Below are 27,369 nucleotides of genomic sequence, written 5' to 3'. Positions count from 1 at the left end.
GGGGAAAAAAACTCTAAACCACCTGTACTCCACACACAAAGATGCATACAAAGCTCTTCCCTGCCCTCTATTTGGCCAATCTGACCATAATTCTATCCTCCTGATTCCTGCTTGCAAACACAAACTAAAGCAGGAATTACCAGTGACTCGCTCAATACTGATGACGTGGATGCTAAGCTACAGGACTGTTTGCTAGCACAGACTGGAATATGTTCCGGCATTGAGGATTATACCACCTCAGTCATCGGCTTCATCAATAAGTGCATTGACGGCATCGACCCCAAAGTGACCATACGTACATATCCCTACTTGAAGCCATGGATAACAGGCAACAGTCACATTGAGCTAAAGGCTAGAGCTGCCGCTTTAAAGAAGTGGGACACTAATCCGGATGCCAATAAGAAATTCTGCTATGCCCTCAGACGAACCATCAAACAAGCAAAGTGTCAATACAGGATCAAGATTGTATCCTACTACACCGGCTCTGACGCTCGTCGGATGTGGCAGGGCTTGAAAACTATTACTGACTAAAGAGGGAAACCCAGACGAGAGCTGCCCAGTGACGCAACCCTACCAGATGAGCTAAATGCCTTTTATGATTGCTTCTAGGCAAGCAAAACTGAAACATGGAAGAGAGCACCAGCTGTTCTGGATGGCTGTGATAATGCTCTCGGTAGCGAGCAAGACCTTTTTAAACAGGTCAACATTCACAAAGCCGGCAGGCCAAATGGATTACAAGGACGTGTACCCAAAGCATGCGCTGACCAACTGACAAGTATCTTCACTGACATTTTCAACCTCTCCCTGACTGAGTCTGTAATAGCTACATGTTTCAAGCAGACCACCATAGTCCCTGTGCCCAAGGAAGTGAAGGTAACGTGCCCAAATGCTTACCGCCCCGTAGCACTCACATCAGTAACGATGAAGTGCTTTGAAAGGTGGGTCATGGCTAACCTCAACAGCATCCTCCCGGATACCCTAGACCCACTCCAATTCGCATACTGCCCCAACAGATCCACAGATGACGCAATCTCAATCGCACTCCACACTGCCCTTTCCCACCTAGACAAAAGCAACACCTATGTGAGAATGATGTTCATTGACTATAGCTCAGCATTTAACACCATAGTGCCAACGAAGTTCATCACTAGGCTAAGGACCCTGGGGCTAAACACCTCTCCCTCTGCAACTGGATCCTGGACTTCCTGATGGACCACCCCCAGGTGGTAAGGGTAGGCAGCAACACATCTGCCAAGCTGTTCCTCAACACTGGGGCACATCAGGGGTGTGTACTTAGTCCCCTCCTGTACTCCCTGTTCACCCACGACTGCGTGGCCAAACACAACTCCAACACCATCATTTTGTTTGCTGAATACAACAGTGGTAGGCCTGATCACCGACAACGATGAGACAGCTTATAGGGAGGAGGTCTGAGAACTGGCAGTGTGGTGTTAGGACAACAACCTCTCCCTCAATGTGAGCAAGACAAAGGAGCTGATCGTGGACTACAGGAAAGGCGGGCCGAACAGCCCCCATTAACATCGAAGTGGCTGTGGTGGAGCGGGTCGAGTGTCCACATCACCAACAAACTATCATGGTCCAAACAGACCAAGACAGTTGTGAAGAGGGCACGACAAAAACAATTCCCACTCGGGAGACTGTAAAGAATTTGCATGGGTCCCCAGATCCTCAAAGTTCTACAGCTACACCATCGAGCACATCCAGACCGGTTGTATTACCGCCTGGTATGGCAACTGCTTGGCATCTGACCGTAAGGCGCTACAGAGGGTAATGCATACGGCCCAGTACATCCCTGAGGCCAAGCTTCCTGTCATCCAGGACCAAAATACTAGGCGTGTCAGAGGAAAGCCCAAAAATTGTCAGAGACTTCAGTCACCCAAGTCATAGACTGTTTTCTCTGCTACCGCACGGCAAGAGGTACCAGAGCGACAAGTATAGGATTAAATGGCTCCTCAACACCTTCTACCCCCAAGCCATAAAACCACTGAACAATTAATCAAATGTCCACCAGTCTATTACATGACCCACCCCCCAAACATTTATTTTGTACACTGCTGCTACTCGCTATTTATTATCTACGCATATTCACTTCACCCCTACCTACATGTACAAACTACTTTAACCTGTACCCACACACATTGACTCAGTACCGGTACCCCATGTATATAGCCATGTTATGTTATTGTGTTACTTTTTATTTTTTACTTTAGTTTATTTGGTAAATATTTTCTTAACTCTTTTTGAACTGTACTGTTGGTTAAGGGCTTGTAAGTAAGCATTTCACATGAAGGTCTACACTTCTTATATTCGGCGCATGTGACAAAGTTTGATTTGATTTAACCTCTTAAGTGTAGGGGGCAGTATTTTGATGTTTGGATGAAAAACGTACCCAAATGAAACTGCCTATTTCTCAGGCCCAGAATCTAGAATATGCATATAATTGAAAACACTCTAAAGTTTCCAAAACTGTCAAAATATTTATCTGTGAGTATAACATAACTGATATTGCAGGCAAAAACCTGAGGAAAATCCGACCCGGAAGTGTTGTTTTTCCTGAAAGCTCTCTGTTCCATAGCCTGCCTACGCTCCATTTAAAGGGATATCAACCAAATTCATTTTCCTATGGCTTCCCCATGGTGTGAACAGTCTTTAGACATAGTTTCAGGCTTTTATTTTGAAAAAATGAGCGAGAAAGATCACATCGCGTCATTGTATGGCTGGGTGCCAGCAGTGTTTTGCATGCGCACCAGCTTGGAGCAGACATTTCTCTCTCTCTCCCATTGAAGAAGGTACAGTCCTGGTTGAAATATTATTGATTATATATTGTAAAAACAACCTGAGGATTGATTATAAAAAACGTTTGACATGCTTCTACGAACATTACGGATACTATTTGGAATTTTCGTCTGCGAGTCGTGACCGCTCGAGCCTGTTGATTACTGAACATAATGCGCCAACCAAATGAAGGTATTTTGGATATAAAAATAAACTTTATGGAACAAAAGGAACATTTATTGTGTAACTGGGAATCTCATGAGTGCAAACATCCAAAGATCATCAAAGGTAAGCGATTTAATTTATTGCTTTTCTGACTTTCGTGACCAATCTACTTGGCTGCTAGCTGTTTGTAATATTTTGTCTACCGAGAGCGATCTCCTTAAATAAACGCTTGGTATGCTTTCGCCAAAAAGCTTTATTGAAATCTGAAACGCCAGGTGGATTTACAACAAGCTAAGCTATGTTTTGCTATGTTGCACTTGTGATTTCATGAAAATGTAATATTTTTCGTAATTTAATTTGAATTTGGCGCTCTACAATTCAGCGGATGTTGACGAAAATGATCCCGCTAACGGGATGGGTGCATCAAGAAGTTTAACAAGACGTAGGCATCTCACTTTTTCGAGATGCCTACAAGACCCTCCCCTGCCCTCCCTTCGGCAAATTAGATCACAAGTCCATTTGGTCCTCCCTTCCTATATGGCAGAAACTCAAAACAGGAAATACCCGTGCTAAGGACTATTCAACGCTGGTCTGTTCAATCGGAATCCGTGCTTCAAGATGGTTTTGATCACACGGACTGGGATATGTTCCCGGATAGCCTCTGAGAATAACATTGACGTATACACGGAGGACAAGGTGACTGAGTTCATCAGGAAGTGCATAGGGAATGTTGTTCCCACGGTGACTATTAAAACCTACCCAAACCTGAAACAGTGAATAGATGACAGTATTCGCTCAAAACTATAAGCGTGAACCACTGCATTTAACCATTGCAATTTAACCAATCGCAATTCAACGGCTTAGACACAAGACGTTTGTGGCAGGGTCTACAGACAATCACGGATTACAAAGGGAAAACCAGCCAAATCAAATCAAATTTTATTTGTCACATACACATGGTTAGCAGATGTTAATGCGAGTGTAGCGAAATGATTGTGCTTCCAGTTCCGACAATGCAGTAATAACCAACAAGTAATCTAACTAACAATTCCAAAACTAATTTCTTATACACAGTGTAAGGGGATAAAGAATATGTACATAAAGATATGAATGAGTGATGGTGCAGAGCAGCATAGGCAAGATACAGTAGATGGTATCGAGTACAGTATATACATATGAGATGAGTATGTAAACAAACAAAGTGGCATAGTTAAAGTGGCTAGTGATACATGTATTACATAAGGATGCAGTAGATGATAGAGTACAGTATATACGTATACATATGAGATGAATAATGTAGGGTATGTAAACATTATATTAGGTAGCATTGTTTTAAAGTGGCTAGTGATATATTTTACATCCTTTCCCATCAATTCCCATTATTAAAGTGGCTGGAGTTGAGTCAGTGTGTTGGCAGCAGCCACTCAATGTTAGTGGTTGCTGTTTAACAGTCTGATAGCCTTGAGATAGAAGCTGTTTTTCAGTCTCTCGGTCCCAGCTATGATGCACCTGTACTGCCCTCGCCTTCTGGATGATAGCGGGGTGAACAGGCAGTGGCTCGGGTGGGTGTTGTCCTTGATGATCTTTGTGGCCTTCCTGTAACGTCGGGTGGTGTAGGTGTCCTGGAGGGCAGGTAGTTTGCCCCCGGTGATAAGTTGTGCAGACCTCACTACCCTCTGGAGAGCCTTACGGTTGTGGGCGGAGCAGTTGCCGTACCAGGCGGTGATACAGCCCGCCAGGATGCTCTCGATTGTGCATCTGTAGAAGTTTGTGAGTGCTTTTGGTGACAAGTCGAATTTCTTCAGCCTCCTGAGGTTGAAGAGACGCAGCTGCGCCTTCTTCTCGATGCTGTCTGTGTGAGTGGACCAATTCAGTTTGTCTGTGATGTGTATGCCGAGGAACTTAAAACTTACTACCCTCTCCACTACTGTTCCATTGATGTGGATAGGGGGGTGTTCCCTCTGCTGTTTCCTGAAGTCCACAATCATCTCCTTAGTTTTGTTGACGTTGAGTGCGAGGTTATTGTCCTGACAACACACTCCGAGGGCCCTCACCTCCTCCCTGTAGGCCGTCTCGTCGTTGTTGGTAATCAAGCTTACCACTGTTGTGTCGTCCGCAAACTTGATGATTGAGTTGGAGGCGTGCGTTGCCGCGCAGTCGTGGATGGACAGGGAGTACAGGAGAAGGCTCAGAACGCACCCTTGTGGGGCCCCAGTGTTGAGGATCAGCGGGGTGGAGAGGTTGTTGCCTACCCTCACCACCTGGGGGCGGCCCGTCAGAAAGTCCAGTACCCAGTTGCACAGGGTTGATTGAATATTGACTGAATATGTCCGTAAACACACCAGCCAGCTGGTCTGCGCATGCTCTGAGGGTGCGGCTGGGGATGCCGTCTGGGCCTGCAGCCTTGCGAGGGTTAACACGTTTAAATGTTTTACACACCTCGGCTGCAGTGAAGGAGAGACCGCATGTTCCCATTGCAGGCCGTGTCAGTGGCACTGTATTGTCCTCAAAGCGGGAAAAAAAGTTATTTAGTCTGCCTGGGAGCAAGACATCCTGGTCCGTGACTGAGCTGGATTTATTCTTATAGTCCGTGATTGACTGTAGACCCTGCCACATACCTCTTGTGTCTGAGCTGTTGACTTGAGATTCTACTTTGTCTCTATACTGACACTTAGCTTGTTTGATAGCCTTACGGAGGGAATAGCTGCACTGTTTGTATTCAGTCATATTACCAGTCACCTTGCCCTGATTAAAAGCAGTGGTTCGCGCTTTCAGTTTCATGCGAATGCTGCCATCAATCCACGGTTTCTGGTTAGGGAATGTTTTAATCGTTGCTATGGGAACGACATCTTCAACGCACGTTCTAATGAACTCGCACACCCAGTCCTTGGGAGCGGGCCGCGTCGGTGGCAATGTGTTATCCTCAAAGAGGGCGAAGTAGGTGTTTAGCTTGTCTGGGAGCAAGACGTCGGTGTCTGACGTGGCTTAAGCCTCCTGAGGTTGAAGAGGTGGTGCGGAGTGGTGCCAGGAAAATAACCTCTCCCTCAACAAAACGAAGGAACTGATGCTGGACTTCAGGAAACAGCAGAGGGAATATGCCCCTATCCACATCAACGGGACCACAGTGGAGAAGGTGGAAAGTTCCTCGGCGTACACATCACTGACAATCTGAAATAGTCCCCCCACACAGACGGTGTGGTCAAGAGGGTGCAACAGAGCCTCTTCAACCTCAGGAGGCTTAAGAAATTTGGCTTGGCCCCTAAGACCGTCACAAACCTTTGAAGATGCACAACTGAGAGTATCCTGTCGGGCTGTATCACCTCTTGGTACGGCAACTGCACCACCTGCAACCACAGGGCTCTCCAGAGGGTGGTGCAGTCTGGACAACGCATGACCGGGGTCACATTGCCTGCCTTCCAGGACACCTACAGCACCTGATGTTACAGGAAGGCCAAAAAGATCATCAAGAACATCAACCACCCGAGCCATGGCCTGTTCACCCCGCTATCATCCAGAAGGCGAGGTCAGTACAGGTTCATCAAAGCTGGGACGAGAGACTGAAAAACAGCTTCTATCTCAAGGCCATTAGACTGTTAAATAGCCATCACTAGTCGGCTACCACCCGGTTACTCAACCCTGCACTTTAGAGGTTGGTGCCCTATATACATAGACATGGAATCACTGGCCACTTTAATAACGGAACACTCGTCACTTTAATAATGTTTCCATACTGCTTTACTCGTGTGTATATTCTGTATTTTAGTCAATGCCACTCCGACATTGCTTGTCCTAATATTTACATATTTGTTAATTCCATTCTTTTACTTTTAGATTTGTGTGTTGTTTTATACAACTGCACTGTTGGAGCTGGAAAAACAAGCATTTTGCTACATCCGCAATAATATCTGCTAAATATGTGTATGGACTACCCTCTTCAATTCAAACCACAGTTTTTCAATGTCTAGTGACTAAGCTGGCCATTGCAAAATAATTTTGTGGCCAATAAACCATTTCTTTGTGGATTTTGATGTGTGCTTGGGGTTATGGTCTTGTTGGAAGATCAACTCCTGACAGAGGCAACCAGGTTTTTGGCAAAAACGTCCTGGTACTGAGTAAAGTTCATGATGCTGTTAACCATAAGGGCCCCAGGACCAGTGGAAGCAAAATAGCCTCATAACATAAAAGATCCACCATATTTTAAAGTAGATATGGCTTTTTTTCTGCTCATGTGTTCTCATTTTGACACCAAACCCACCACTGGTGTGCGTGGCCAAAGAGCTGTATTTTCATGTCCTCAACAAAAAAATGTATACGCCTGGAGTTTGCAAAACTGCGTGTGTGTGTGTGTGTGTGTGTGTGTGTGTGTGTGTGTGTGTGTGTGTGTGTGGAGAGCTAGTTCTCCTGGTCTCTCTCTCTGTTCTGTCAAATATCCTACCAGATGGTGTTCAGTCCCTCTCTCAGAGGAAATGCTCTGTCCTAGAGTAAATAATGAGAGCCCTCTACCTCACCCAATCTGTTCCTCTCTCCCTAAATCTGTTACACTCGGACTGAATGAGAGGATCATACTAAACCACTGAATCACCATGTAGTGACGCCTCATGGAATCGGGTAAGGGTGAATCATAGAAAGGAAACTACACCCACTTTAGACTGATGAATGAAAAGAGTTTATCTGAAAGCACATAATCACAAGCATTACCTGCTACAACTCTCCTTAACTCTACCTCAAAGTTGTATATTAATGAGTGCCAACTGGCCTGCTACTAACTCTCCCCAACTCTACATGTAGATTTCCTCTGCTTTTGAGTATGCCATGACTGTCCGTTTAGGCACAACCCAGGTAGAGACAGACAAGTTCTACTTAAATAGCCCTGGACACAATACAAGACCTGAGATGGTATCTGACTGTTCTTCTCCACACTGCTTTGTTTGGCTTATGCAGTATAGCAGCCATGTGTTAGACACAGAACAGGCCACTGTCCCATCGCCCTGGGTCTGGTACTGCTGCGTGGCTCTGCACACACAGGCCTCTGATTTTCTCTGCCTCATCATATGACCACAGTCATGCTGCACTCAGTTTAATGGCCCTTGGGATCCATTCATAGCTTCATACAGTACCCACCTATAAAATACCAGTACACCCTGTACAAATATTTAATACGTGGTTGTACATTTGTTTGTATACTGCAACATAGGTGTATGAGTGATACACAGTGTGCTATAAAAAGGAGTTTATGACTCACGTCCCCATGGACTAAGGTAATCTCTTTTCTCAGTACAGAAGGGACATCTCTTTCTCAGAGCTACTCAGCATTATCCACAAACCTGCATCTGTGCAGAAAGAGGGATATAATGGAGTATCATATCTCTAAGCTCTTCTTTCACACGCACATGTCACGCCTTGCAGTGTTTCTGCAGAGCTGCAAGGCTGGGGTCAACCTCATTTGCATTCTGTCCAATCACTCCAATCTTCCAGGTGTCATTTATCTTCGAAGAGCAGTTTGAAATTCTTACATTGGAAATTCAATTTACTTTCTGAATTGCCTGAATGTAAATGGGGTTGACCCCAACCCTGCTGTGTTGTGTTGTGCTGTGTTATCATAACAGGGCTACATGGCAGTATAATGGCAGTGGGCCTCAGTGAGCAAGCTGCCTCGCTCAGCTGGCACTCTGTCACTAAGACCTAATAAGTAGATTACACCAGCACCTGCTTAGTGGAACAGGATAAGAGCATGCTGAACTAATGAATATTCATTAAGTGATACTGTAACTGTACACAACCACGCAGGTAATCTGTGGAAATACTACATCACACTGACTCAGGCTCCATCCATGGCACAGGCGTCACCAGAAGACGACTAAGTCACAGAGACTAGACCATAGAATCCAGTAGTAATAGGATATCTGTGGTCTAGAGACACAATGCCTTCGGAAAGTATTCAGACACCTTGACTTATTCCACATTTTGTTTGATTACAGCCTTATTTTAAAATGTATTAAATAGTTTTTCCCCCCTCAATCTACACACAATACCCCATAATGGTAAAATCAAAAAGGTTTTTAGAAATGTTTGCTAATTTATAAAACTAAAACACATAAGTATTCAGACCCTTTACTCAGTGCTTAGTTGAAGCACGTTTGGCAGTGATTACAGCCTTGTCTTCTTGGGTAGGACGTGACAAGCTCGGCACACCTGTATTTGGGGAGTTTCTGCCGTTCTTTTCTGCAGATCCTCTCAAGCTCTGTCAGGTTGGATGGGGAGCGTTGCTGCACAGCCATTTTCACGTCTCTTCAGAGATTTTTGATCGGATTCAAGTCCGGGCTCTGACTGGGCCACTCAAGGACATTCCGAGACCACTCCTGCAATGTCTTGACTGTGTGCTTAGGGTCGTTGTCCTGTTGGAAGGTGAACCTTCGTTCCAGTCTGCGGTCCTGAGCATTCTGAAGCAGGTGTTCATCAAGGATCTCTATGTACATTGCTCCGTTCATCTTTGCCTCGATCCTGACTAGTCTCCCAGTCCCTGCCATTGAAAAACATCCCCACAGCATGATGCTGCCGCCATCATGCTTCACCGTAGGGATGGTGCCAGGTTTCCTCCAGACACGAATCTTGGATTTATCAGACCAGAGAATCTTGTTTCTCATGGTCTGAGAGCCATTTGGTGCCTGTTGGCAAACTCCAAGCAGGCTGTCATGTGCCTTTTACTTTGGAGTGACTTCCGTCTGGCCACTCTACCATAAAAGCCTGATAGGTGGAGTGCTGCAGACATGGTTGTCCTTCTGGAAGGTTCTCCCATCTCCATAGAGGAACTCTAGAGCTCTGTTAGCGTGACCATTGGGTTCTTCAATCAATTGAATTTACCACAGGTGGACTCCAATCAAGTTGTACAGTAGAAACATCTCAGTATAATCAATGTAAACAGGACGCACCTGAGCTCAATTTAGACTCTCAAAGCAAAGTGTCTGAATACTTATGTACAGTGTCTTGCGAAAGTCTTCGGCCCCCTTGAACTTTGTGACAATTTGCCACATTTCAGGCTTCAAACATAAAGATATAAAACTGTATTTTTTTGTGAAGAATCAGCAACAAGTGGGACACAATCATGAAGTGGAACGAAATTTATTGGATATTTCAAACTTTTTTAACAAATCAAAAACTGAAAAATTGGGCGTGCAAAATTATTCAGCCCCCTTAAGTTAATACTTTGTAGCGACACCTTTTGCTGCGATTACAGCTGTAAGTCACTTGGGGTATGTCTCTATCAGTTTTGCACATCGAGAGACTGAAATTTTTTCCCATTCCTCCTTGCAAAACAACTCGAGCTCAGTGAGGTTGGATGGAGAGCATTTGTGAACAGCAGTTTTCAGTTCTTTCCACAGATTCTCGATTGGATTCAGGTCTGGACTTTGACTTGGCCATTCTAACACCTGGATATGTTTATTTTTGAACCATTCCATTGTAGATTTTGCTTTATGTTTTGGATCATTGTCTTGTTGGAAGACAAATCTCCGTCCCAGTCTCAGGTCTTTTGCAGACTCCATCGGGTTTTCTTCCAGAATCGTCCTGTATTTGGCTCCATCCATCTTCCCATCAATTTTAACCATCTTCCCTGTCCCTGCTGAAGAAAAGCTGTCCCAAACCATGATGCTGCCACCACCATGTTTGACAGTGGAGTTCAGGGTGATGAGCTGTGTTGCTTTTACGCCAAACATAACGTTTTGCATTGTTGCCAAAAAGTTCAATTTTGGTTTCATCTGACCAGAGCACCTTCTTCCACATGATTGGTGTGTCTCCCAGGTGGCTTGTGGCAAACTTTAAACAACACTTTTTATGGATATCTTTAAGAAATGGCTTTCTTCTTGCCACTCTTCCATAAAGGCCAGATTTGTGCAATATACGACTGATTGTTGTCCTATGGACAGAGTCTCCCACCTCAGCTGTAGATCTCTGCAGTTCATCCAGAGTGATCATGGGCCTCTTGGCTGCATCTCTGATCAGTCTTCTCCTTGTATGAGCTGAAAGTTTAGAGGGACGGCCAGGTCTTGGTAGATTTGCAGTGGTCTGATACTCCTTCCATTTCAATATTATCGCTTGCACAGTGCTCCTTGGGATGTTTAAAGCTTGGGAAATCTTTTTGTATCCAAATCCGGCTTTAAACTTCTTCACAACAGTATCTCGGACCTGCCTGGTGTGTTCCTTGTTCTTCATGATGCTCTCTGCGCTTTTAACGGACCTCTGAGACTATCACAGTGCAGGTGCATTTATACGGAGACTTGATTACACACAGGTGGATTGTATTTATCATCATTAGTCATTTAGGTCAACATTGGATCATTCAGAGATCCTCACTGAACTTCTGGAGAGAGTTTGCTGCACTGAAAGTAAAGGGGCTGAATAATTTTGCACGCCCAATTTTTCAGTTTTTGATTTGTTAAAAAAGTTTGAAATATCCAATAAATGTTGTTCCACTTCATGATTGTGTCCCACTTGTTGTTGATTCTTCACAAAAAAATACCGTTTTATATCTTTATGTTTGAAGCCTGAAATGTGGCAAAAGGTCGCAAAGATCAAGGGGGCCGAATACTTTCGCAAGGCACTGTAAATAAGGTATGTTTTTTGTTATTACATTTGCTAAAATTTCTAAAACCCTATTTATGCTTTTTCATTATGGGGCATTGTGTGTAGATTGTATTTAATCCATTTTAGAATAAAGCTGTAACAAAATGTGGAAAAATTCAAAGGGTCTGAATACTTTCTGAAGGCACTAAATATAATATCTCTCACACACACACACACACACACACACACACACACACACACACACACACACACACACACACACACACACACACACACACACACACACACACACACACACACACACACACACACACACACACACACACAGCAGGCCTTGTCCCGGCTTGACTTCAACAGCCTGTCAGATAACATCAGGGACAAGTTGATACTAGAAACAAGGTCTCTTCAGCCACATGGGTAGGTGTGTGTTGTTTCCCAGGCTCATTGACTGGGCTCAAACCAGGTTAATGCCCCAAACCTGTCCCGTGCCGTATGTTGGGTGTGGAATGGGACCTTTCTCTGTGCCAGGCACTGCAGTGCACAGCATGCCACACAATCTGATTATACCACTATGAGCCTCAACCCAGTGGGCAGACTGCCACTGGTCAGTCGCACACACAACACCAAGGCCACCCACGTGCAATAGGTCAAAATATTTGGGATTTTACAGTAGTTCCACTGCCTTGCAAGCCAATAATCTTGTTTTGATCTAATTATCAAAATGTGTGCCAGATGTGTTTGAGGTTAATCAACCCGTAGTAACCAGAGGGATAAAACCCAAAAAATCTGCTCTGATTTACTTGAGCTTCCACTACAAATGTAGGTGAGCACTGTCCAAGCATTATTGCACGTGCCCAGTGACACACATAGGACTGATCAGAGAATATACTGTGGCTCCAGTGATCAGAGAATATACTGTAGCTCCAGTGATCAGAGAATATACTGTCGCTCCAGTGATCAGAGAATATACTGTAGCTCCAGTGATCAGAGAATATACTGTAGCTCCAGTGATCAGAGAATATACTGTCGCTCCAGTGATCAGAGAATATACTGTCGCTCCACTGATCAGAGAATATACTGTAGCTCCAGTGATCAGAGAATATACTGTCGCTCCAGTGATCAGAGAATATACTGTCGCTCCACTGATCAGAGAATATACTGTAGCTCCAGTGATTGTCACCAGTATCCCGGCTACAATAGTCTCTATTTGAGGTGTGGAAGTTAAAGCCAGGTACTGGTGAATGTGGTGGTTGTGTTGTGGTTGTGTCTTTAGTTTCAGTGCACATGCCTAAACCCCTGCGGTCCCTCTGCAGTGGGAAGCCCACTTAGCTTTTGGCACCTGGCAGGCTTAGCTGGAGCTGTATCTCAGAGGAGTCTGACCCAGTTAGGGGCTGGCACACTCCCAGCATCACACTGCATACAGCCCAGTCAGTATGACTGTCGTCTGTGTTACCAGCCCTGCATGGGTCACATGACTGCTTGAGAACAGTCTCAACTATACGTTCTATAGTATGTAGCCATAGGGGATATTCTTTACTTTGCGTAGCGCTGTTCTTCATTGTTTCACATGGCCAGTTATGATTAAGGAATGTACATGACCATGCATCTGCGCACAAGAAGAGTGTTGTGCCGAGATGAGGTATGAATCCGATTTGAGTCCCTCTAAACTGTGATCCTGTCAGGTGTTCCCTGGCCAGTGGCCATTACCTAACAGGTCTCATAGGGTTACTGGATTACTCACCGCTAAAAACCCAGGGAATAACTCTGCACTCGCTCTTCTACTATTGCTCAGTATTCTGCTAGGGTGTTAATGACACCTCACCATTACACTTTCCACATGTTAAGATGTCATGGTGCATTTTCACAATAACAGTCCATTTCCCTGTAGCAGATGAATGAGGTGCAGCCAGGTGTTCATATCTGGGGCAGGCCAGGAGTGTGTATTTGGGGCATGCTTAGGTCTGGAATACTACAGGACTGGAGACATTGTACATTTACTCTCGCTGCACTACTCTCCACTGATTTTAAATTCATTGAAGAAAAATCCAGATAGAACTCTGTCTGTCTGTGGAAAACAAACCAGACCTAAAAACATCAGTGGGCAGACAATCCTCCTACCCTGACACAGAGACAACTATCCGCCTGGCTCTAGGCTTTAAAGATGGAATTCGCAGTAGGGGGAAACAGCGCCACTGGCCGCCCCACCACCGTTGTTATTATTGCCAAGTTGAGGTAAAAAATATACAGTGTGATACATATTCTGCTCTTCTATCGCGCGTGCAATGATGTCCGAGGGAGCGGGGGGGGGGGACTGTGTTCGTTGTTTACAGTAACTTTTGGTATTGTAATATCGCAAACAGACATGGCTGTTTCCCTCATTAAGGATTCCAGCTTTAAGCCCTGCATGTACACAGCTTCACTGTCCCTGCCCTGGATTAAAGCCCTGTGTGGATTGCTTCAACCACACCGCCCATCCACACGCAAATTACATTTCCATTCCAGATTCTATGCAGCCCAGAGAGTAGTCCATCTGTTCACGTTTCTGTGTGTATGTTGGGTGAGCTAGAGGAATGCCTGCCTGACTGACAGATCCACAAGCAGTACCACAGACACGCCCATGTTCATCTCTCCAGCTTTATCTTGGTCTCAGGGGATTTATGGAAATTCTGTGTAGCTCAATGGCTTAGCCTTAGAGGGACCTGAATCTATATATGTGGTCTTACGGGCAAAATATAATAAAAAAACTCAGTGAATCACGTACTTGTCTGCAAAATGAGTCACACGCAATCAATGTTCTATTTATTTTATCTTCACATTTCTCTCATCTCATTGCATCACTTGACCCTTCCTATGAAGAAAACAAACAGCCAGCCAGACAACCAGATGGACAGACAGACCCCCTGCCCAACCAGACACCCCCGTCCCGGTCCCCCATTTGTCTTACCTACAGCCGGAGCATCATACTCATCTCCCAGCAGGATCTCTGGGGCGGAGTAAGCCAGCGAGCCACAGCTGGTCATCAGCATGGTCCCGGGCTTGAAGAGGTTGCTGAAGCCGAAGTCGGTCAGCTTGACGGTCCCCTGCTGCCTGAAGAACACCACGTTCTCTGGCTTGAGGTCTCGGTGCACCACGTGGAGCCGGTGGCAGTAGGAGATTGCTCGGACGATCTGGGCAAAGTGAACTTTAGCCGTGTCCTCAGCCACGCCACCCTCGTGGCGCAAGATGTAGTCATACATGTCTCCTCCATCGCCCAGCTCCAAGATGAGGTAGAGCTTGTTGGCAGTGTCGATGACCTCGTAGAGCCGCACCACATTGGGATGCTGCACCAGCTTCATACAGCGCACCTCCTGCAGCAGGTGGCCCGTCGCCATGGCGTCCAGCTTGGTCTTGTCGATCACCTTGACCGCCACCAGCTGGCCTGTGAAGACGTGGCGTGCCAGCTTGACAACAGCGAAGTGGCCTTTACCCAGCGTGCGATCCAGGTCATAGAGGCCAGCGATCTTTCCCTCGTAGCTGCTCTTGGAGGCAGCCATGTCTGGGTGGGCTAGGGCAGAGACGGGGTGAGGGGAGTGGTGTGTTGGTGCTGGAGACAGTCTCAGTCTGGATGAGGGGCCTTGGAGGGGTCTTGAAGCTCTATGGAAGCTCTCTCTACTGATGCATTACCTGGACAAACAGAGAGATGTGACACAGAGTTGTGCTTGATATCAAACAAGATGGAGGAGGGTTTTAGTGCAGATTGGTATGTGAAAAGGGGTGTTTGAAATAAACTAAAACCAATATACTTTGGGCCTTATATCTCAATGTATTGTAATTTCTGCAGTCTGTTGCAGCTAGGGTCCTTATTCGAGTGCTCTGATCAGTGGTACAGACTGAGTGCTCATTGTGTGGACTGCCATTACAGTACTGCTACGATAACACACACACATTATGCAACTGCTTTCCACAAGCTATTCATTGTAGAGGTATATACATTTGTGCAAACTATATTACAATATGAACAGAATTTACTTTTACAATCTTGAAACTAATTTTATCAGTCATAGTGGCCATTGTCAACATTTATGCAAGAGAATTTAAACTTCAGAACGGTTGCCAAAAAATACCGGCTGCACTTCATTCTCATTTCCAGTTTCTCACACAGACTGTTCTGCCACTGAACCTATACGTGTACATGCGTGCGCATGTGTATTATACAGTAGGCCTGACAGACAGGTTAGGGAAGCGTTCCTATCAACATAAGGGAGTGGAAGCATCAAGCAGGAAGTAGCCTCATTGACAAACACAGACAGTTGAGGAGGCCATGTTACGACAACTAAAAAGCTTTTTTCTGTGACACCTTAATGGCATCATAAACACCCAAGCAACCTTCTGTGCCTCCAAGAATCCCAGAGGACTTTCGAAGGAAGCAGGAAAGAAGGCAGAAAGAACAACAGAACAGGCGTCACTATTGTAGTGCTCTAGGCATAGATACACATAACTGTGAGGATAATAGCCAGGACAGGAGAGAGCAAAAGCTAGAATAAACAGAGGTTTAGTTGGGGAAGGGCTCGACGGAGGGGGGTGTCAGATACAGACAAGGTTGGAAGGGATAAAGTCTATGGATGTTGAGTGTGTTTAGGGAATTAGTGGCAGGGAGTCAGATAACAGCAATCCTGCAAAAATGGTATGGATCAATATCTGTAATGAGATATAATTTGTTTGTGTGGGTGTATCGCAGTGTGGATGTGTGTGTATCGGGGTGTGTGCATGCATGTGTGTGTGTGCGCGTTCGTGCAAGTGTGCGTGTCTGTGTAACTGAATGGTTAAAGAGCAACTGCCCCTAAACTTCTCATTTATAAAACAGTCTGTGGCTTTAATTAGACTACAAAAGTGTAAATAGGATAATTTTGGTCAAAGTCAGTCTCATCCAAAACAGAGTTTGTGAGACTTGTGATCGTGACTGCCTCACAATGTAAATTAAGGTTGGGTTTGGTTCGATCCCACCCACACCCACAGCTGGCAGCACTCAAGTGATCATCAATTCGGAGGGCAGATGCCCGTGGTAAATTTAAATTTGGGTTGACTTTGGATATCCCTATGGGGCTAGTTAGGGCCCATCGGTCAATTACACAATATACAAAGAGACAATATGTTAAAATTCCAATAGCGTTAAATTTCGATGACTTAAAAACATCAAACCAACTATAAATTGTAGAAATGCATATGCAAATATTGAACGCATTTAATGAAAACTAAAAGGTGAACAACATGAAAATTGTGTAATTTTACATTGTGTAATTTTATTGACGGTCTTTAACTAGCCCTGGGGAAATGCTATCTAAAGTCAAACAAACTTTGCCACGGTCGCACACCTGCTGGCTGAAGCTAATTAGCTAAATCATTTGGCAAACTCTTCCCACTTGCAAACACACTCATCAAATCAGACCCCGAGACCAAGACACATTTCTTAATGAACCATATCTAAAAATCAGGAAGTGCAGTCGCCCTTTAATGAGAAGCAGAAGGGTTGGAGAGAGAGCAGGCCTTCTCACATGTGTCTGAGTGCAGAGTCCTTGGAGGAGCATGTGCAGACAGACACAGAGCTCTGTATGCAGAAATCAATGCTGCTAATTATTGACCAACCCACAGTCTGATGGGCGTCTGATGGCCAAGTCTCTGGACTCTCTCTCTCTCTCTCTCTCTCTCTCTCTCTCTCTCTCTCTGCAGCACAGGAGACACCCAGACCTTCAGCCAACAAGAAACAGTCTCATAACATAACTTGTGTATAATGCTTAAGAAACGTGACAGTGGATCTTCATGTTTACACTGTGTTTTTGTTGCCACTGCTGGACAACTGAACGGCCTTCAACTGAAGGGCGCTATTTTTAAAACCCAAAAAAATTATTAGTTCTCTCATAGTTATACTTAACTTATAAGCAGTGGCACAGCACGCCCCCCTTGATCCAGGAGGGGATTTAATGTCTCTGCTGTAACCAAGAAGCTTGATCTTAACATCTAGCCACTTAGCAAGTTAGCAAACTAAATGCATAGCTAGAGGCCTGAGCTGGATATAATTTATTTGACACATCTTAGATTTCTTATAGTTATATACTTAACATAGATAGAAGGAGTGGCGTAGCATTTCTTATAGTTATATACTTAACATAGATAGAAGGAGTGGCGTAGCATGCACCCCGGGTGCCCCCAAATTGTTTAATTTAAAAAAAATATGTTTTTTTTATGCTATTGAAAACCATACTATTGGTAATTCAAAATATACCGTTTATACCATATACTGAGGTATCAGCCAAGCCTAGTGTATACATACACTAGAGCTGTGTTCGAAAACTAACTCATACTAACTAAGTTCCCGGATGTCGTACTAAATTCGCTAAAATACGAAGTATACAAGCAGTGGACACTATTTCCATGCTTTTAGGCCCCATAATGTAATAATTCAGAAAATGAGCGTAGCTTCAAAACGTTTTCAGATTTTAAGAAAATGGGGGAAAATATGCAGCCAAAGTCCGACGAGAGCTTATAAAAATTAATTGCTTTAACAAATTATGTGTTAAGACTATGTTGAGCGACGTAATGCCTTTTAAAATAAGTTACACTTTATGTTGGCTGACAATTTGTTAGCTACGCTATCCTTACGAACCGCATAGCATATCATTACAGCAGTATGTACCAGTGTTCGCTAGCTACATAAAGTAATGTTAGTTGGCTACTAATACATCAGACCTTCCAGTATATTAACTATATGCTAACTACCCAACGTTAATTGACTTGATTATTCATGTCACGCTTAGCTAAGTGGCATAGCCGTTGTGTGTTCTCAATGGACATGGTTAATTCGTTCTGGCTATCTACTCTAATTTCAGAGCACTCTCGTGTGAGTGTGCCAGAGAGCAGAATAATTCAAATCAAATTTTATTTGTCACATACACATGGTTAGCAGATGTTAATGCGAGTGTAGCGAAATGCTTGTGCTTCTAGTTCTGACCATGCAGTAATATCTAACAAGTAATCTAACAATTCCACAACAACTACCTTATACACACAAGTGTAAAGCAATGAATAAGAATATGTACATAAAAATATATGAATGAGCGATGGCCGAACGGCATAGGCAAGATAGAGTAGATGGTATAGAATACAGTATATACTGGATGTCATAAGGTGAATTCACCAATTTGTAAGTCGCTCTGGATAAGAGCGTCTGCCAAATGACTTAAATGTAAATGTAAATGTATATACAGTGGGGCAAAAAAGTATTTAGTCAGCGACCAATTGTGCAAGTTCTCCCACTTAAAAAGAAGAGAGGACTGTAATTTTCATCACACACTTCAAATATGACAGACAAAATGAGAAGAAAAAAAATCCTGAAAATCGCATTGTAAGATTTTTAATTAATTAATTTGCAAATTATGGTGGAAAATAAGTAGACCTGTAACTTCTTCTTTAAGGGGCTCATCTGTCCTCCACTCATTACCTGTATTAATGGCACCTGTTTGAACTTGTTATCAGTATAAAAGACACCTGTCCACAACCTCAAACAGTCACACTCCAAACTCCACTATGGCCAAGACCAAAGAGCTGTCAAAATTGTAGACCTGCACCAGGCTGGGAAGACTGAATCTGCAATAGGTAAGCAACTTGGTTTGAAGAAATCAACTGTGGGAGCAATTATTAGGAAATGGAAGACATACAAGACCACTGATAATCTCCCTCGATCTGGGGCTCCACGCAAGATCTCACCCCGTGGGGTCAAAATGATCACAACAGTGGTAAGCAAAAATCCCAGAACCACACGGCGGGACCTAGTGAATGACCTGCAGAGAGCTGGGACCAAAGTAACAAAGCCTACCATCAGTAACACATTACGCCGCCAGGGACTCAAATCCTGCAGTGCCAGATGTGTCCCCCTGCTGAAGCCAGTACATGTCCAGGCCCGTCTGAAGTTTGCTAAAGAGCATTTGGATGATCCAGAAGAAGATTGGGAGAATGTCATATGGTCAGATGAAACCAAAATATAACTTTTTGGTAAAAACTCAACTCGTCGTGTTTGGAGGACAAAGAATGCTGTGTTGCATCCAAAGAACACCATACCTACTGTGAAGCATGGGGGTGGAAACATCATGCTTTGGGGCTGTTTTTCTGCAAAGGGACCAGGACGACTGATCTGTGTAAAGGAAAGAATGAATGGGGACATGTATCGTGAGATTTTGAGTGAAAACCTCCTTCCATCAGCAAGGGGATTGAAGATGAAATGTGGCTGGGTCTTTCAGCATGACAATGATCCCAAACACACCGCCCGGGCAACGAAGGAGTGGCTTCGTAAGAAGCATTTCAAGGTCCTGAAGTGGCCAAGCCAGTCTCCAAATCTCAACCCCATAGAAAATCTTTGGAGGGAGTTGAAAATCCGGTGTTGCCCATCAACAGCCCCAAAACATCACTGCTCTAGAGGAATGGGCCAAAATACCAGCAACAATGTGTGAAAACCTTGTGAAAACTTACAGAAAACGTTTGACCGCTGTCATTGCCAACAAAGGGTATATGAAAGTATTGAGATACATTTTTGTTATTGACCAAATACTTATTTTCCACCATAATTTGTAAATAAATTCATAAAAAATCCTACAATGTGATTTTCTGGAAGTTCTTTTCTCATTTTGTCTGTCATAGTTGAAGTGTACCTATGATGATAATTACAGGCCTCTCTCATCTTTTAAGTGGGAGAACTTGCACAATTGGTGGCTGACTAAATACTTTTTTGCCCCACTGTACATATGAGATGAGTAATGTAGGGTATGTAAATGTTATATAAAGTGCCATTGTTTAAAGTGGCTAGTGATACATTTATTACATAGAGTCTTCCATTATTAAAGTGGCTAGAGATGGCTGTTTAACAGTCTGATGGCCTTGAGATAGAAGCTGTTTTTCAGTCTCTCGGTCCCCGCTTTGATGCACCTGTACTGATCTTGCCTTCTGGATGATAGTGGGGTGAACAGGCAATGGCTCGGGTGGTTGTTGTCCTTGATGATCTTTTTGGCCTTCCTGTGAAATCGAGTGGTGTAGGTGTCCTGGAGGGCAGGTAGTTTGTCCCCGGTGATGCGTTGTGCAGACCTCACTACCCCTGGAGAGCCTTACAGTTGTGGGTGGAGCAGTTGCCGTACCAGGCGGTGATACAGCCTGACAGGATGCTCTCGGTTGTGCATCTGTAAAATTTGTGAGTGTTTTTGGTGACAAGCCAAATTTCTTCAGCCTCCTGAGGTGATTGACTGTAGACTCTGCCACATACCTCTCGTGTCTGAGCCGTTGAATTGCGACTCTACTTTGTCTCTATACTGACGATTAGCTTGTTTGATTGCCTTGCGGAGGGAATAGCTACACTGTTTGTATTCGGTCATGTTTCCGGTCACCTTGCTCTGATTAAAAGCAGTGGTTCGCGCTTTCAGTTTTGTGCGAATGCTGCCATCAATCCATGGTTTTTGGTTGGGGAATGTTTTAATAGACGCTGTTGGTACATCACCGATGCACTTGCTAATAAACTCGCTCACCGCATCAGCGTATTCATCGATGTTATTTTCCGACGCTATGTGGAACATATCCTAGTCCACGTGATCAAAGCAATCTTGAAGCATGGAATCCGATTGGTCTGACCAGCGTTGAACAGACCTGAGCACGGGCGCTTCCTGTTTTAGTTTCTGTCTATAGGCTGAGAGCAACAAAATGGAGTTGTGGTCAGATGTTACGAAAGGAGGGTTGGGGGAGGGCTTTGTATGCATCGCAAAAGTTAGAATAACAATGATCCAGGGTTTTGTCAGGCTGGGTCGCGCATTCAATATGCTGATAAAATTTAGAGAGCCTTGTTTTCAGATTAGCCTTGCTAAAAAACCCAGGTACAATAAATGCAACGTCAGGATATGTGGTTTCCAGTTTACATAGAGTCAAATTTAGTTCTTTCAGGGCCGTCGATGTGTCTGCTTGGGGGGGATTTACACGACTGTGATTATGATCAAAGAGAATTCTCTTGGTAGATAATGCGGTCTGCATTTGATTGGAAGGGATTCTAGGTCAGGGGAGCAAAAGGAATTGAGTTCCTGCATGTTGTTATGATCACACCACGTCTCGTTAATCATAAGGCATACACCCCCGCCCTTCTTCTTACCAGAGAGATGTTTGTTTCTGTCGGTGCGATGAGTGAAGAAACCGGGTGACTGTACCGACTCTGATGACCTATCCCAAGTGAGCCATGTTTCCATGAAACAAAGAACGTTACAATCTCTGATGTCTCTCTGGAAGGCAACCCTTGCTCGGATTTTGTCTACCTTCTTGTCAAGAGACTGGACATTGGCGAGTAGTATGATGAATTTACGAACGCAACACCCGTTGAATATAACCGGTGGCAGTAAAAGTTGGCATAAAATGCGTAATTAAATTGTTGCCAGCAGCATAATTAGTCACCAACTCTCTGGATAACATGAAAACAGCCTAACCAGCTCTGCTAGGGTGAGTAAAATGGTCAGAGTGAGGTGTTCTCTCAGTTGTGGCTGGAAGTAGCTAGCAAGCTAGACAACGTTAGCCAGTTAGCTTGGGTGCTTGACTGCCGTTGTGAGGTCAGAATGCTCGGATCAACCCTACTCCTCGGCCAGAGCGTTAGGTGTGGGCTCTAAACGATCCGAAAGCAAAACGCTCTGAATTTACAAACGGACAATCTGACAACGCTCTGAATTTACGAACACTCAGAGTGCACTCTGGCACTCCAGATTGATTTTTATAAACACACCCGAAGTGGTATGATGTCACGCTAGTAATTTGTTATGCTAACAAGCTAGCAAGAGGTTGCACAGCAACAGCATCAACTTCTGGTAGACAGGCAAAGGGCTAGTATTATCAACTAAATGGATACCGTTTGTTTACAGTATACTAAAATGAACTAATAGCATATAGTATGTAGTATATACTCATTAAGTAAGTTAGTATGGGTATTCAAACACATCACTCTACACGGAAAGGCAAACTCCCTTGTGCATTCAAATGAACACAGCCACACAAACACAATGTGTGTGACTTGCCTCAGGATCTGTCCTTGGGATAGAGCTTTTATGTTACCATCTGAGAGATGCAGAAGTTATGTTAAACAACACTCAGTGGACAAGCTGTGCTGTGGTAGACTGTAAAAGAGAGGGGGAGTGAGAGAGAGAACAGGAGAGAACAGAGAATGAGAGAGTTTAAGGATAAGGCCATCCTCCTATTCACTGTGGCTTTCACTGCCTCTCTTGTCAGTTACCAAAGCAGAACAGGTCTTAAACAGACCGCTGCTTCCTATAGGGAGCAGGGAGGGAACAACAGTTTCCTTCTGATAGTGTTCACACAGGGAAAAGGCTTCCGCTGGGGAGATTCCTTTTACAGTTATAAAAACACACAGACACACATACCAACAAACTAGCACATACATACACTCGCACACACACACCCACATGCCTGCAGGTGCACGTACACACAGATACACAAATAAACAATGCCAAGGCATCATGATTTTAGTACACTCAGCATATTTCTTTGCAAACATAAAGGATCTCACATCTTGAGCCAATTGTTGAAAATATCTATTTTTGCTGGTGCTAGCTGAGCAGAAAAGGCAGAGAACACATTCTACCTAAGTGAACATTTCAGACAAACAACAATAGAAGGACCACACTTAAAGATGCACGCAGGGATCTTAAGCGCAAGAAATGTGTAACATATTGCGCAAATTGAGTTCGTAACATATCACAGGAATTGCAAAATAAAACGGATGACATAGTACACAATTTGATGACACAGTACACAAAAAAAAGGGGACCCATTTTGGCTCAAGAGCACCACTTTCAAAACTACTGGCTGAAATTATACAAAAGTTTGAGAGTGCATCTTTAACACAAGGACAAGGGTGAATATGGACCCATGCACTGCCACACACACACACACACACACACACACACACACACACACACACACACACACACACACACACACACACACACACACACACACACACACACACACACACACACACACAGGGTACAGCTGGGTAGGATTATGGTGTGAGAGAAGCATAACGAGAGAGGGGCAAGGGGATGACTCATTCGGTTTTGTATCAGAGGGAAGAGTAGAGAGTGAGAGGATAGGGATGGAGAGGGGAAAAGGGAGGGAGGAGGAAATGGAGTCAGGATAGTGAAGGGGAAAATGGAGGGAGGGGTGATGGAGGAACAGAGTGGGGTTTCCTTAGGTATGATCTCATCTCACTTCTTCCCATCATGCAATATTCAACATGGTGAGGTCCATGTGGGAATAGGGGAGCAGAGACTTGTGAGAGCACTCTCTCTTCTGAATTCTCAATTCACTCATTACAACAAAGTAGATTCAATTCTACACTCATTCCCAGCATTTAAACTCATCACATATTTAACTCCTCCATTACTTCTGTCTCTCCCTTTGTATGGAACAGCATTTTAATATTAATAGAAATACAATTGGGAGGGGAAGTACAGTGTTGAGTGGGTTGTGTCTTTACCCTTATATCGGTCTATCCTTGTCTTCCTTCCCTCATGACTAGGGCCCAAAGTTTGGTCACGGACAGTCAAATCAATATGGTGGACACCTATCCAGTTCTTTTACCTATCAGTGGTAATGAGAGAGCGGAGTTGAGGACAGCATGGCTCTCAAGGCCTACCGAGACACATAGTTAGTTGATGTGTTGAGCAGCACACGCTCTGTTCCCTTATGCAGCAGATCGAAGCACTAACAGAGGCTGTGTGCTGAGACTGACTGCTGCAGGGCCTGTGTGACCTGGCTGCTCTCCCTTCTTTCCTGTCCCCTCTCTCTCCCCTAGGCCCACCCCATGAACCATGGGTCACAGCGCAGGCAGAGGACAATCTGTCTCCTCCCGCAAATGTTTAAAAAAAATAACTGAGAACAAGATGGTCATAAGCAGTAACTTGTACACATGCCAACAAGCCCTCACACACACATGCACTCTGACTGTATACCCACAATCACATGCTTGTTCCCTCAACGATCAACTCTGTAGGATCACTTTAACTTTCCTCTGCTATTCAATCACCCCATCTGTATTCCTGTCCACCCTCTTCTTCTCTCTCCCTCTCTGGTTGGTGCTCCTGTGATGACTCAGAGTTGACCCATGCTCCATGGTTACCCTGGAGAAGCCAAGATAATAAAAAGAAGAGGTGCAGGCCAGGATCCAGCTCTCTTGTTACAGTAACGACCAATAGGCTACAGCGTTATCAGTGTTCACACAATGCACTGTGCAGGCTAGGATCCAGCTCTCTTGTTACAGTAACCGCCAATAGGCTACAGCGTTATCAGTGTTCACACAATGCACTGTGAGATGCCACCGGACTTGCCACCCCCTTAACAAAGGACAACACACACAGAACACAGGAGCAATAATTTTACTCATCATCCCCCGTACTACAATCATCATCATCTTTCATTATGGTTGGTGCTCAGAGATCATGAACATCAACAGTTCTTTACTTACATTAAAGCATTAAAAGTTTCCGCTAAACTTGAATAGGAATCTGGATATTAGAGAGGATGGATCGATCATCCGTGAGTCAGTGTAATTCTCTGTGAAAGCTGCGAGCACATATGGATAGATATCAAAATGCAAATAACAATTGTCCCATTGTCCCCTTTGAGATTAATATAAGCAGTACAACAGCCCGGCGTAAACACTTGCTTTCGACTGGTAAACTTCCACTCCGCAACTGCAGTCCTGAGTTCGCAAAATACGCATCTACTACGCATCTGATGAAATGCACAAAAATAGACATGTCGTAAACATCCGCGGTCTGACAATAACATTCTAACCAAAGATGATGATGCTAAAATTGCTAAAAGAGTGAGAATATTGCTACCTTAAAAGGTTACAAAAATAACTTACCATTGAGAGGAAAATGCGTTATCCTTTAGGCTTGTGGAGCGACCAGCCTCTGTAAACAGCTTGGCACTTCTTGCTATTCCAATATTACTTGATGAGTTAGAATCGTAAAGCTATTGGTTTCCAATATTTTCCCGACGTCCTGTTGTGTTCACTGTGCCAGTGGCGTGTGTATGCCCCGATGTCTCCGAAAGGACGAGGCAACAGGGATGGATGGTCGATGCTGCGAGTGCGCCTCTCTGCAGTATTCGTGCATTCATTCACTGCCTGATCGGCTCTGAGCGCTGGCCTGCTACTGACGTCAAAGCATTCCAGCTCACTCGCGTCCTCTGCGGACGATGTTCTCTCCCAGTGCGCGAGAGGAAGGGCTGAGGGCCTATACAGGAAAAAACGTCTGTTCTGAAGTCAAGAGAGAGGAAGACTATTATGCAATGCAACAGCCAGCGTGTCACTGTCTATAATTAGGTAGGTGGGGGAAAGCAAGAAACAATGGGGATAATACCATTACTCACATATTTCTATGGGTTGAGACATAGTGGCCTATTAGTGGAGGCCTTTCAACCACATCACATTAGGTCAACTGTAGCCTTTAGCAATGATTCATAACTACAAAGGCTTTTTACAAATTGTAATTCTTTAGAATGCCTTTGCAGAGAAATAATGAAAACACGTTCTCTTTAGTCAGTATGGCTACCTTAGCCTATTATAAATGACAAAAGATTATCCTCAGACACCTGTAACAGATGCAATCAACGTGTTAATATCTGTAATAAGTACATATTACACAACATACGCTGTTGTAAATACCCAAGGAGGAGGACAGAAAGTCCTGTAAACAAACTAAAGCAGATGAGCAGAAGCAAACAGTGCGGAGAGTCCTGGAGTTCTAAGTGGAAAGAGAGAGCATTTTAATCATCCCTGAGGCATTGATCAGGTCTCTGAACATATTTGGCCCAGGCAGCAGAGAGTTCTGGCCTGGGGTGTTGGGCACTGTGCCACACAGACTGACAGCTTGTCTGCTAAAAGCTATTCTGGAACCAGTGGAATAAGAAGGGTATCAGATACGGCCTCAAATAACCCTCTTGATCCTGGTTGAAGGGGCCCCAACCGAGCCCATCTCACTGTAGGCCACTGACCCACACTGAAATGGAAAATCCATCATCAATTGTATTGACAAAACTTTGTACTGGGGCTATAATACAAAACCTACCAGCAGCACAGCTGAGCAGCCAGATATTTTGATTGATTTCATCTTGGGAAAAAAGGAGATATCTCATTCCAATTGTCTGCTGTCTCATATGACCTGCAGACATGTCACTAGAGCGAAAAAAAACAGAGCTTTCTAAATAGAATGGCGAGCTACATAAACAAATGAAAACAATAATAGTACTGTACCTTGCGTATGATTATAGCCTACTGGATGATGAATAGCCTTGAGGAGACTTGTGGTACCATACTCCCATCTAGTGGAACGATGCTATCACTAGAGGCTTCTTTCCTATGACATTTGCATTTTATAAATGCGTCACCATTCAATGTCACTTTGTGACTTTGGCCAAATTGATAAAAACAAAAAGCTTGGCTTAATTAAAAGGCTCACAGTAACAAATTGAAAACTTGTTTACAGTCGAATGGATAGTAGATTATACAAATTATTCCAAATATGTTATTCAAGACAAAAAAAACCTGTTTAATGTTCAAATTTGAAACACTAGTAACCTGATTGATTTTGCTTGATATTGCTGCTCAATATGTAGGTGGCGTCTCGAGCCAGACGGATTACATCCGCAATCTTTAAATGCTACAGTTAAAAAAGGTCCAATACAGCTGTTTTTATCTCAATATAAAATCATTTCTGAGTATCTTACTGTGATTGCTTTCAATTAAAATGGTCAAAA

General features: G+C 44.1%; 1 protein-coding gene across 1 annotated transcript in view; it reads right to left on the bottom strand.

Annotated features, from left to right (window-relative positions):
- Positions 1–25,888, bottom strand: part of snrkb (SNF related kinase b) — a 40,452-nt gene extending 14,564 nt beyond the window's left edge. The window contains exons 1-2 of the mRNA XM_064930165.1: positions 25,475–25,888; positions 14,486–15,204 (exon numbers count right to left, since the gene is read on the bottom strand). Coding sequence (XP_064786237.1) covers positions 14,486–15,074 — 589 coding nt within the window. The 5' untranslated portion in view covers positions 15,075–15,204; positions 25,475–25,888. The remainder of the gene's footprint in view (positions 1–14,485; positions 15,205–25,474) is intronic.
- Positions 25,889–27,369: the final 1,481 nt, after the last annotated feature.

Source organism: Oncorhynchus masou, chromosome 22 (genome assembly GCF_036934945.1).
Source record: "Oncorhynchus masou masou isolate Uvic2021 chromosome 22, UVic_Omas_1.1, whole genome shotgun sequence".
NCBI lineage: Eukaryota > Metazoa > Chordata > Actinopteri > Salmoniformes > Salmonidae > Oncorhynchus > Oncorhynchus masou.
This window is presented reverse-complemented; position numbering and strand designations above follow the sequence as displayed.